At 39.1% G+C, this 13,515-nt stretch overlaps 1 protein-coding gene across 1 annotated transcript in view; it reads right to left on the reverse strand.

The window, feature by feature from the left end:
- VWF (von Willebrand factor) overlaps positions 1-13,515 on the reverse strand; it is a 119,440-nt gene that overhangs the window by 35,451 nt on the left and 70,474 nt on the right. The window contains exons 31-33 of the mRNA XM_079303773.1: positions 7,088-7,231; positions 5,773-5,937; positions 3,520-3,563 (exon numbers count right to left, since the gene is read on the reverse strand). Coding sequence (XP_079159899.1) covers positions 3,520-3,563; positions 5,773-5,937; positions 7,088-7,231 — 353 coding nt within the window. The remainder of the gene's footprint in view (positions 1-3,519; positions 3,564-5,772; positions 5,938-7,087; positions 7,232-13,515) is intronic.

Raw genomic sequence — 13,515 nt, forward strand, 5'->3', positions numbered from 1 at the left:
TTTAGTCATTATGAGAGTATTTCTCTGTCTCTGAGCTACAGATTGCCATCAAGTCTAAACAAGAGCTGCCAGATTTGCAGCCACAAAAAACTACATATTAAATACAGGTTAATTTACTTGTTTTATGTTTCAGGACTTTGAGAAGGCAACTGGAAGTTGCTTAATACTTTTTTCAGGCTTGTGAGCATAAAGGAGACTGCAACGATGCTTTGTATCTTTTTCTTAAATACTAAAGATCAGACAAAGTATCTGCATGGATCAGAAAGGATACAAAGGAGGCTCTTTCAGGTCTCAGGTTTATTCCATGGCGATGGTGTGGCAGGAAAGAGGGAGATTCTCTCCGAGAAAGGGGAATTCAGGAGAAGGGAATGGGAGTGGCTTTGGCCGGCAGCCAATGGGTTGAGGACAGGGGGGGTCTGAGTTCAGAATACCGGAACTCTAGGTGGGCTACAAGGTCACAGGGGAAGGTCACAGGACAGGTAAGACATTCCTTATACCTCTGGTATCGGATTACAACAGGAGACTGTGAAAAATGAACAAGAGAAGCTTTTAGGACAGCAAAAGTATTTATATAGGAAAAGACAGAATGCTTTTTAATTAGTTGTCTCTCCTACAGCTCACTAAAATTGGAGCACCTGGAAGGGTACATACACAGCTGTGCAAGTCTGACTTCCATACATGTTTAATTGGTTTTATTTCACTCTTTATTAGGACATTTATTAGAAAACATCTCAGAGCTGGACAAGAAACGCAAAGCACAGGACAGTTAAAAAAAAATAAATAAATTGAAGGATATAAAAGCCCCAAGAATCCTAGTACAGAGGAAAACACAGGGACTCTGAAGACAAAGCCTAAATCCCAATTGATATGAAAATGTAGGAACAAAAGCAGGACAGAAAGGAAAGCAAAATCAGGGTTTCTAAGCTGTGAAGGATAAGTCTGCCAGGACACTGCAGGAAGCCTCAGTCTTCCTCTCTGAGGGAGCTCTGAACCTACAGACCTGGATGTGCACACTCTGTGTCTCACTGTGCATCTGCAGGAGAGAGAACCATGCACCTCAGCAGCTTCCTTGGCTCTTATCTCTTAGTTTTGGATAGGTTATTTGTTTGTTTGCCTGTTTTTGAAGCCAAGAGTGTAACAATATTAGAAGAGCCATGGTAACAGCTCAGGAATGTGGGGTTTGCCACCTTAAACAGCCTAGAAATGCAAATTGCTCTACAAATCACTTCTTGAGGAAATAAACTATAATAAGACAAAAACCTACACTTCTATTATCACCTTTATGCCTGCTTCTAAATTTTTGAATTTCAAAAATGTCAAGACTAATGAAAATTAACTATGTCCAAAAAAAAAAACATTTCTCATAATTTCTCATAATTGTTCTGATATTCTCCCAGCTGGCAAATTAAAACATCAAAACTGATTCTTTACACAGCCTATGTTTGACACTCCTGCAGCCCTTTGCCACTGGATCTGATGAGTACTAAAATCTTCCAAGGATTCAAAGAGCAGCTGAACAAACTCACAGAAGACAAAACTAGCAAACACTATCAAATACATAAAGGTGTCACCTGCAGCTCAGGGTCCATGAGTAACAAATTGTTTCTGGCTGGGATAACTAAGAGAATTTTTATATGTATTTATTAACATTGCTTCCCTTTGGCCACACCATAGAGGGCGTTGGACAGATTTTTGGCCTGACCCAGCACATTTGATCTGCTACTAACAATGACCTTAATCAAGAATATTCCTTCTACAGTAACTTCCAGGGTACGGGTAATAACAAACCAAAACATGAAAAAGTAACAAATCATAATATTCCCAACACTGATAGGATTTAGGCTGAGATTTTTGATCCTGAGAATTCAGATTTCCTCCCAAACTGCAAGAGATCAGTTCCCGCAATCTCCAGGTGCATGACAGACATCCCGGCTGGGGAGCTGAGCCTCCTGCAAGAATTCTCCGAGCAATGCCTGAAAGATTATGAAGCTGATATAAAAGCCTGTGTTTTCTGAATCAGGGAAGGAAGAGCCTTGATTCTTCCTCCCTGTGGATTTGTGGGCTGTGCTGGAGGAGGGGAACAGAGCAGTGGCACCTTAGAGCGAGTGAGGCACAGCTGGGGATGCTGCACCACAGAGGCAGAACTTCCACGGTGTCCTGCAGGCTTCATGGGATGCTCCAGAAAGCTGTGGCCTCACAGTGCCTTATAACACCTATTTTTCCTGGCTGACAGAGGAGGCAACTCCAAATCCCCCTAAAGGCTGCCATTTGAAAGTGTGGTTCATTTTTATATGGACTGGAGCCTGGTCTGTTTCCTTCGAAAAGCATTTCAGCCAGAATGGAAATTGTGCTTTAAGTTTATCACCCCCAAAAATGAAACCTGACATGTCTGAAATTCAAGTTTAGCCTTCCCAGCACTTATCTACATGTACCTGTGTCTGCTGCTAAGAGCCCAGCGGCCTGGACACATGCATTACAAACTGCAGACAAGAATCTGATTATTTTTTGGTTTTAAATAAAGTTTTTCAAGTTTAGCTTTTGTTTGCTGGGTTGTTTTTTTTCTCTCAATTAGGCTGTCAGCCTCAAAGCCATCAGATTATACTTAGTGTCTGATTTAGCTAAAGCCTTCTTGTGTTCTGACCAGCTGATTGAGGCTAACTATGTAAGGCAGCTTTGATATATTTCCCGTGTTCTGATAATTCATATTCACTTATTAGCCACATCCTTCCTCACAGTCATATCTTCACAAATGAAAAATCAAATTAATTTTTTTATGTACTGGAAATCCAAGATGGATCCTAGAGAAAAATTCATAACTGATCCCTACTAGAAAATATGGCACAAGCTTATGCTAATATTTTTTAATGCATGAAGTATCATACACCCTGAAAAACCTTGGCATTTCACTTAAGATATCATAACACCTGGAACATCAATTTCTTAAAGTGGGATCACTTTTGAGAGATCAAACAAGTTTACTAACATTTCTGAACATTTTCTCAGTACTAATAAGAACTTTTGCACAAACAAACTCCAAGAAATTTGATTCCATTGCTAAAGAGACGATTTTCCCCAGAGACAGAACAATCACACAATAATTATCTTCCTGTAAAATCGTCACAGGGACAAGATATTTGTAATTTCAGCAGAAGGACAGGGGCTGGACAATGACCCGGCAGATGCACCTTTATTTTGGCCATGTGTAGCTGCCCCAGAAGTCCTCTCACCAGGAGATAGAAATGCATTTTTGTTGTCAGGGAAGACAAACACTGTCACAACTTTTGGTTCTGCACTGACTTCAATAAGATTCAACACTCCCCAAGATGAGGTGATGTTAGAGGAAGTCTCCTCTGTGTGCAAAGTTATCCCACCAGTTCAAAAGCCAACATTTTCTTCCTCCAAGATAATTCTTTATATTGTCCCACACTTTTTGTTTCAGGTTCTCTGTGAACAAATTCATGCTCTTGCACAAACTGTGCAACTCAAAAGCCAGATGGCAAATCCAGGCAATGTACTTACTCCCTTTTTGTTTCCATCCTCATCTATGCATTCTCTGACTGGGTCTGAAAAAGAAGCAGACACATTTTTAGTCATCCAACTCCCTTATCTAACCTTTTAAGTAGTGGTCACCAAAATACAGATACTTATTTAAAAATTTGACTTAAGGTGTGAGAAGTTTGGGGGGGTTGTGCTAGAGTGTGTGAATCCCTACCTGAAATCTGCAGGCCAAAGTGTACAAGAATAAGTCACAAAAGGCACGAACAATGACAGTGGTCCCAAAATACTCCATGAGCAACAACTGGGCTGCAATTCTACAGCACTCCTTGCACACAGCTCTGCCTAGATGGTGCTTAAAGGATGAGCATGGCTTTGGCTCTGAGGCACAGCCCAGCCTCAGAATCTTGTGATCAATTGAGAATATTACTGGAATTTGGCAGGTAATGAGAATTTCCACACCTGCAGAAAGATCAGTAGAGCATATCTATGCAAATAGTTGCAATAAGAACACTCAAAATCTGTTTCCTTACATTCAGGCATGACTGTGATGAGCATTTTTTTCATATAATCAGTTAAATGGTCTCAGGGTACCAATGAATTGCAGTTTCTGTTTTTGTGCGCTCTCATTACACATCTAAAGATCTTTTGGAAGCAATTTCATTTCTGTACCATGGCATGACAAAATCTCTAGGAAATTAAAACACTGACTAGCAAGCTCTTAGTAGAATACCAGACTATGCTATCCTATATCACTCTCTGTTCTGTCTTTTCCAGGATAAGTAATGTATTTTAAAATCATTTAGGAACTCTTTTAAACCTTTTTTAATGGTATTATATTTGGTACACTTCCATACAAAAGGTAAGACTCTCACTGCACAAGAAATCCAACTGTATGAATCTAGAGGGGAAAATAACACTTTACAGATTGTATGAAATTTTATATAAAACAAAACAAACATAAAAAAAAATCCCCACCAAAAAAAATAGTTTTTCATCCCCTAGCAAAGTCTTCACCATTAGCAAAATGGAAAGCTGAAATTCTCAGATTTTAGGTGTTGAAGATGTCTATAGTTCAAGGTTTTTTGAGCTGTTGGAAAAGCTTTCATAAAAAGTACAATGCTTTCACCTCTAGTACTGATAGGTTATAGCACAGATTGCAATAAGAAAATAGTTACTGGTTCCAAATTCCTGCTCCCCATCCTATATCTTGGATCAATGTAATTTACAGCAAGAAAAATCACATATTTTACAGTGTGAAGAGAGGAAATGCATCTTTAAAAGCTTATTTTAAAAGACAGGAAAGAAAATGGCAGCTGTTTAAATCTAGAAAATGGCAGCTGTTTGATGCTCTGGAGAGATTTTAAAACGCCAGAAGTGATCCCAGCGGAGGCTGATCGGATATCTCCAAGCTGGGCTGTGAACACTCTGCAACTTCCTCATTCTCAGAGGTCTTTGGCTCCACAAAAAAAGTCCATTTATTGTAGTGGAGATGTAACTAAGCTCTTGTAATGCTGGCAAAAACCTGTGCAATGACTAACACCATGAAGCAGTGGCTTTGTGGTGAGAACGTGTGGATGTTATTGGAACAGGAATAAGAACTGGATGAGGGAAAATTATCTATATCCAGACCAAGGAGATAAAAGAAGTAAAATCCAGGTCAGTGTTGAAGCTGTGTTCCTTAGAGGAGGAGTGTTGTCATCTACAAATAAATGAATGCTTCTTTAAAACATTTTACACCTTTTCTTCCCGGTATCTCTTTCCCCAGTAAAGCAAATTCTTTATTATTTTTCTTTTTGCCTTCTATTTCAGCTGAATTTTCTGTAGACATACATAGAATAATGTCTGAAAAACACATAACTTGAAATCTTTGCTCACAACATTTCTGAAACACGCCCCATTCATTCATGACAGCTTCAGCTTTCCTGGTGTCTGTCAATCAGTATTGAGTACTGATTATCAAGATTTTTATCGAGATTTTTATCAAGACTGATTTTTATTAAGATGGTAGCTCAAAAGTTCAAGCCTAGGCAGTAATAAAAACCTTGCTGGAATTGGGCTAACTGGAATAGCAACTGGATAAATATGTAAAGGGCTCATATTTGGTTTCACACCTAAGTGATGGTGGTGGTCTAGATCAGCATTTGTTATGGTTGTCAGGGGTGCACTAACAATACAGCATCTGATTGCCTTCTAATATAAAGAAAAATAATTCTGGCTTTGCATTTTAATTTTTGTGTTATGCTCCAGACACAAGGTCACACCTTTTGGACTTACCCATGCACACTTTTTTGATAAATTCACTGTTCAATCTGATCATGGTGGACAAATCTTCAAAATTCTGGAGCTTCATGATTCTGTTAGCAGCAGATGGCCCCGCCAAAGTCCTCAGCTGCCCTTCATCATATCTGTTCCCAACACCAATGGGGAACAGGGACACCCCTAAGAAAAGAGAAAGGGTTTGAAATAGGCAAGGCACAGGAGAAAATCATTGCTCATAGATGTGGAGTGTTCATCCCTGGAAGTATTTAAAGGCTGTGGCACTTGGCAGTGCTTGGTTAATGGTTGGCCATGAGGATCTTAAAGATCTTTTCCAACACAAAGATTATATCACTTTTATTTTTTTATATGCTTCTTTAAAAAAAAAAAAAAAAGAAAATAAAAAACCCTGGGAAAATATTTTCTCCAATGCTTAATTTTCATGTGTTACTTGCATCATTCTCCTCATGTTGGCTAAAGGTAACTAAGGGCTGAAATGGTGTTGCTCTAATCACACTGTTAGCTAAGATGAGCTCTATTACTCCCAAGCATAACAAGATCATTCATGGGCAACAAAACACAGCTGCAGAATTAATGACAACATCTTCACTCTTTTTAAATGAAAAAAAAAAAAAATCTCAATATGCTGTTTTCTTTCTTCAGTTACACAGCAATTGGATTATTTTCAAACCATTTAATTAAAAATTACAGTTGATAGTTGTTATACAGTCCATGCCTTATTCAATAACTCCCAGAGCAATCTTCAAATGAAGTCAAAGTTCCTCAGCTGAACACCTGAGGAAGCTGAGGTGCAGAAACAACAGCCAGAAAACTTGAAAAATCATCAGGCAGGACACTGATAGCAAAAGTATATTCCTGTAGAGGTCAGGGCAGAATCTTATCAAGACCTCTAATTATTATTATTATCTATGATTATTATTTTTATTTATCACTATTATTATTATTATTATTATTATTGAGTGAACCTTTCAAGCTTCACTGTACTACAACAGTATTGAATCTATGATACTAGACCACACTTCTGTTATCCCTGTCTGCCCACAGTTTCTTGGAAAATGAAATGCTGCCAGTTTGTGCGTCCTGAGGAAGCTGTCAGCCTTAACTGCAGATTGGTCCTGAATTTCCCAGTATCTCAAAGGCATCTTCGCAGAGCATGCTTTGCTCAGGTCTGTTCCTTACCACAGCACTACGCAGAGCAACTCCAGAACTTACGTGAACACACCAGTGTCTTAATTTTCCATCTTTTGTTCTAGCTCATCACTTAAAAAGTAACAACTCTACTTATAAATAGTGGCAGTGAAATGAGGTTTACTGTTCACTCTTGCAGAAAGGGCAGCAGCGTCCACAGCATCTTGTGAGCTCCCCGACACGATGACGATCGCAACCTTTGATGCGCTGGGTCTGCCCCCATGGGATTCTGACATTGCATTCTGGACCACAAAATCAATGGCACTTCCTAGCAAGAAATGAAGAGAGAAATGAGAGAGGTAATAGAAAAGCCACAGAAGACTATAAAACTTAATCTTATATTGCTTTAGTGTGTTATGCTAGTAGGCAGTGAAAAATATTTATTCTTAATATTTTATTTATTGCAGCTACATGAAAGATTTCAGTTATTATAAACCTTCCAGTATTTATTAAGACATCCAAACACAGAAGGACCATCCTTAACTCCATTCCTAGACCATCTCAATCTGTGCAGCGATGGGAATTCTTTTCCTTTTCCTTAGCCACAATAACAAATTTACCTTCCTCACTTAAGCAGTTACCTTTCCCAAAAGTATCTATAGAAGTATCTTCTATCCCTAAAGGATAGAAGACGTGGAGATCAGATTCCTGCTTCAAACTGCTGAGCAACACTGACATCCAGTGGCGAGCTGCTCCACAGCTTGGCATCACCCTGAGCTGTTCACAAAAGTTGTTCTCACTCCTAAAAAAGATACACTGCTTCCCTAATTTCATCACCTTTCCGTATCTTGCCTCCACATTACCAGCAAACTCTCAAATTTAAACTCTGTGTAATCCATAATACAACTGGGTGATCCATATGAAAATAAAAACAAAACAAAACAAAAAAAAAGAAAAAACAACAAAACCTTACAAGACTTTGAAAGAAATTCTACCTGAGCTACCAAATCACAAACTGGCTTAAAAGCTGCTGCCCCTTCATTTAACATCTGTGAACACTCAGGCAAATTTTTGTTGATAATTATTACCTCAGCAAGAGAGCACTTTGTTAGTACTTGCATTTAGACATGTATTTGCACAAATATTTACACTGGGAATCGTGATATGCAGCTTTCTTAAAAGCTCCTTTGGGCTTGGAAGTTATCAGGTCAGGAAGTAGAAATGGAACGGCGTGACTGATGTGACATTCAGGGCAAACAGTGACTGGTGAATAATAAACACTTGAAAGAGTATTTCCTCTGACTAATCTGCAGTAACTGGAGCAAAAATAGGTTTGTCTGAGGAATTCGCTGTACAATTTATAGTAACAAATGCATTTATAAAACACTGGAAGTCAGCCTGTAGATAATTCACCAGCACAGTACACCTTAGCACACCTCAGCATTTTGTATCCTTGATGTCTTCTTGCACCATGTCACCCACATCTTTTCAGTGATAGAAGCAAAAAACCTTTTCCCAAGCTGCTGCAAGCATGGACAAACTAGGAATCTCACTCAACACATTGATTTTTGATAAGGCTTGGAGATCTGGGATTGTCCAGTTTGGAAAAGGCTCCAGGGAGATTTCACTGCAGCCTTACAGTATTTAAAGGGGGCTTACAAAAAAGAATGAGAGCAACTTATTATAGTGGCAGGTAGGGATAGGACAAGGGGAAGAGTTTTAAACTAAAAGAAGAGAGATTTAGATTTGATGCAATTAAGTTTTTTACTCAGAGGATCTTGAGGCACCAATGGAACAGACTGCCCTGGGAAATTGTGGCTACCCCGTTCCTGGAAGTGTTCCAGGATAGGCTGGATGGGGGCACTGGGCAACCTGGGATAGTGCAAGGTGTTCCTGCCCATGGCAGGGGATTGGAATGAGATTATCTTGAAGGTCTGTTTCAAAGCAAACCATTCAGTAACTCAATAACATAGGAACAGCAGTTGGATATTCAGTGAAAACCTCAAAACTCTGAATGTCTTTCTATTTGCAACAAAACACATCTTAAAACACCATTATTAGCTGGGTGATGAGGATTCCATCTCACAAACTACTGCTCCTCACCACAAAAAATAACTAACCTCAGGTATTAACTCATGTCCCACAATCAATCCCACAATTAACAGCTGTGTCACAATCCTTTCTACAAATGGTTTTGTCTGCCAAGGTAAATATTGGATACAGAATGGCCCATTAGCAAGAAATAACAAAGGATAAAACAAAATATGGCAAATAAATATGACTATATTCAAAGTCCCTGAGATTGCCAGAAGATTGACTCATTTCCCTTTAGTCCTGCAAGTAATTACCAAAAAAAAAGTATTTCAGTTTTTAACTTTCAAATATATATTTAGGTTAAACTTTTGCACAGTAAGAATCATGAGTGATTTTTCATTCATTTATGAAAAGTACTTGAAATTTCTGTGTTTGCTTTCTTTAATGACCCTTTGACTTTTGTGTGGTTGATGCGGTCAGCAGCCACTCCTGCTCCATTTTTCTTATTCTCACATTAAAAAAATGTCAGAAACTCCATACATACTTGCAAACTGAAAACAAAAAATATTCCAATATTTTTATAATTTCTCATAAAGAAATCAAGTACTATTGCAATAGAACCAGTGACCATTTCAAAGGCCCCAAAAGCAGTTACTCAATTTAATGCACAGAAAATTGGATTTAGCATAGTAAAAACTCTTCAGATTTCTCCCTTTATTTTGAAGCCAGCTCTAGAGAAAAGAGCCAGGTGTCTGAAGACATGATCAAATGAACACTTTTGTCCTGCTAGAGGGATTCAGAAAGTCTTCATCCCAAGCTGAAAGCTGTCACTTCTCAGGTCTTTGTCTCTCCATCTCACCACAGAGGGAAATAACAAATCCCTCAGAGGCCACAATAAAAGCTATTCACTGCTAAAAGCAACCAACTTGAACATTTTCATACTGTGAGACTGCAACATAACAGAAACCTGACATTTTTTATACCTGTAAAGGAAATAAAAGTATTGACACTGAATTAAACAACAACATGTACAAGGCTGTATTGAGACTGGAAAGAGTGTTCACAGCATGGAAAGATAAAGACAATCCCAGAATGGTTTGGGTTGGAAGGAGATCATCCAATTCCAGCTCTCCTGCCATGGGCAGGAACATATTAAACTAGCCCAGGTTATTTCCAGCCATTTTAGCCCTTTCCTCAGCCCACCAAAGGTGGTGAGCCCCCAGTAGCCTTCCCCCAGCCTTCCTCAGTCAGTGGGGTATGAATGCCATTCCTTGGGCATGTCCATGGGGAAAAAATGCAAATAAATGAAAAAGAAAAACAAAAATCCGATTGAACCAAACAGGCAACTTTAGAAAGGACAAACCAATCATTCCAAGCACAGAACAGCATCTTCTCCCCATCCTTCAGTGCTCACATTTGGAATAATCATTTAATAATGACTATGAATATTTGATGTCAAAATTCTGAAAGTTGGAATAGGCTTTAAAAGAACCTTTTCCTGGTTGACTTGACACCTGATGGATTTTAAAGTTAAACTTGTATTCTGAAGTAACAACTCAGAATGGTTCACACAGAGGTTCCTGCAAGGACTGCAAGTTGATCCAATGGACATAAACAAGCCTTAAGGACAAAAGACAATCTGTTGAATAGGGTTGGAGGTGTTTACTGGGACTCTACAGGGAATTACACTAGATTCTGCCTTATTGAATAGTTTCATTAATGATTTGGATGGAAGAGTTAAGATGTGTAAAAAGGCATGTTAATCTGAATCACAAATATTGGATTGGGAGCAATCATGGACATCATGGAATTAACTGAATGAACACAAGGTGCCCAAGAAATATTTGAAATATATCCAAGTAATACAAATGAAGATTCATCCCAGAATTAGCCAATCTGTAACACACAGACATTTAATGTGTTGGTGAATGCCTCAGGGAAAGCAAAAACTTCCTAAGAGCAACCTTTGCAATTATTTTCTTTAATTTTGTCTGAAACAAGGAATGAAATGTAAAGCCCCATGAGGGTCTGTGGAGTTGTGACAGAGGGGGAATCCAATTAGATGGAGGTTCCTGCTGGGAACTTGTGAATCTGTGCCTTAAGCAACCTCAGTGGTTTCTCTAACATTTCTGCAACATTTTGACCAAAAAAAAAAAAAAATACTGCAAGAGATCTTAATCACCCACAGGTCCTGAAGATGTCTGGGGAAGAAAAAAGGAATAGTTCCTCAGAACCTGAAGTGATACAGAAGCAGCCAATACTGTCTGGATGGTGGGTATTCCAGACTGCAACTATTTAAATCAAGGACCTGTCTGACCAGGAACAACTCCCCATGACGATAATCACAGAATCATAAAATCACAGAACAGTTTGGGTTGGAAGGGACCTTAAAGATCATCTCATTCCAAACCCCCTGCTATGGGTAGGGACATCTTCCACTAGACCAGGTCCACAATCCTGAAACTGGTCTTTGTATCTTAATTCAAGCTCTTCACTAGACACTGAATTGGGATTTTTCACTGAAAACAGAAGATTATTTTAATTCTTAAACAAATCAGCTACAGAAAACTGATCTCATAGTGCTTTAAGTGGTCAGTTCTTGGTATATGAATATTGATATTTTGGCATTAACACATGTTGATTAACATATGCTGAACTTTTCATAAGCAGCCCAAACCTGTCAGTCCAACACCACTGAACGGAACAGGCCCCAAAAACCTCTGCACTGCAGGTCACAAATCCTGTCTTTCTCTTACCACCAAGGGTTTCTGATGAACCCAGACTCCACCAGGAGCTTGTTCAACTCACAAACCTTGTAAAAAATGAATTAGGAAAAGAAAATAAATCAATCAAAATAAAAAAATAAAAAAAATAACACGGAAAGGCATGAATTAAAACAGTTCATGGCAGATCGTGGCACTCAAAACTGGCTTCAAAAAGAAGCTGGCACCACCAGTTCAGCAATATTTATGGGGGAACAAATGGAAGTCTCTGTGAGTGGGTAGGAGCCCTCTGATCAGGACAGCTGCTGACCTTAGGTGATGAGGAGCAAGATTTTGGAAATTCAGTATAGAGTGCATCATTTGGGGAAAAATATGGAAAGTGAAAAGTGCTATGGGGGCGCCTTTGCTTCCAAAACCACAGGTGAGGTTTAGGAGAATGAAATTTATACCTTCTTAATCCTGACAGCAAAGCTGAATGCTGTTAATCAAATATATTAATAGTGATGGAAATTTGGAGGAAAAATATAAATTTAAGATTTTTTTTTTCTGGGGGGCGGGGGGGGGGGGGGGGGGACGGACGGAAGGGAAATATTTCTTTCACTAAAAATGCTCTTATACAGCTGAGCCACATAAAACATGCTTTCTCCAAATTTTGAGGCTGAGGCAGGAAAATGTCAGCCTAAATGAACAAGTTTTACTAGGGCTATAAGGAAGCAAAATAATGTTTTTATAAAGTGTTAAGCAGTATTTACTGTAGGGATTGCTCAGTCTGCTCCCTGTGACTCTCCTAAACACCCACAAATGCTGAACAGAGACACATTTACGTGATCCTCAGTTCTCTTCACACATCACTTTAGTGTTTAGCTAGTTTCCTTCTTTTTTTTCTTTTCCAGTTGTTTCTTATGTGAAGTTGTACATGATTTCATGATGTCTGAATAGCCCCAGAGCTATTTCCTGATAGATTACTTGAGCCAAAATTCGCCTGATGTTATTGAACGGCCCCACTGCACAAGCATGGGAAAGATTTGTAGTATAGGCTGCTCTTGCTTGTTCTTTCTATGCCCTCACACACTCAGTAGTTTTTCATTATTTCTTACAACTGAAACCTCTCTGTCCTGAAATTTCATTATGGCTAAATGATGCAGGAAAGGGAATGTTTTCTACAGTAAGGCTTTTGCAGTGGCAGCAACAATTACCTCTGCATATAGAGCTTTGTGGACCAAAATAGAATTTGGATCAAGATGGAATAAAGATTTCACTGAATTGTTCTTCTGCCATAGGACAGCCAGTGCAAATAAGAAGAAACAGCTCTGCTCTGACAGCAGTGATATTTTTTTGATGGGTAAATTCAGATCAAGCAAAGGATAGAAAAGATTTCCTGTGAAAATGCGGCATCCAGACTGGGCCATCTACACTTGTCAAGCAGCCTCTGCATTTCCAGAGGCCCAAGCACAGCCAGAAGGGCCTGAGTGACCATGCACTTCCCAGGAATGCTATCTCCTGCACAGCCAGCCACATCCACACACATCACAAGGAGCAGGACAGCACCACAGTGACTTATTTTCATTACTTCATTTGGGAGGAACTACTTCTACTCTATTCCACTTTGGTTCATTATACCACAGTCACAGACTCTGAGCATTTTCCAATGAGACATAAACAAATCACTAACGAGGATGTCATGTGGCTACTTCTCCATTTCATTTCCCAAAGGCCGTGTTTGCTCTGTTTATCCTGCAGTTCCGTGTGGCTTTCTCTACACATTACGTGGAAGGCTTCACAAAACTTATCTATTTGTATGCAACAATTCATCCCACAATGAGCCTATAGAAGTCTCATCAGCCATCTGGTATTT

This window comes from Erithacus rubecula (assembly GCF_903797595.1).
Source record: "Erithacus rubecula genome assembly, chromosome: 4".
Classification (NCBI taxonomy): domain Eukaryota; kingdom Metazoa; phylum Chordata; class Aves; order Passeriformes; family Muscicapidae; genus Erithacus; species Erithacus rubecula.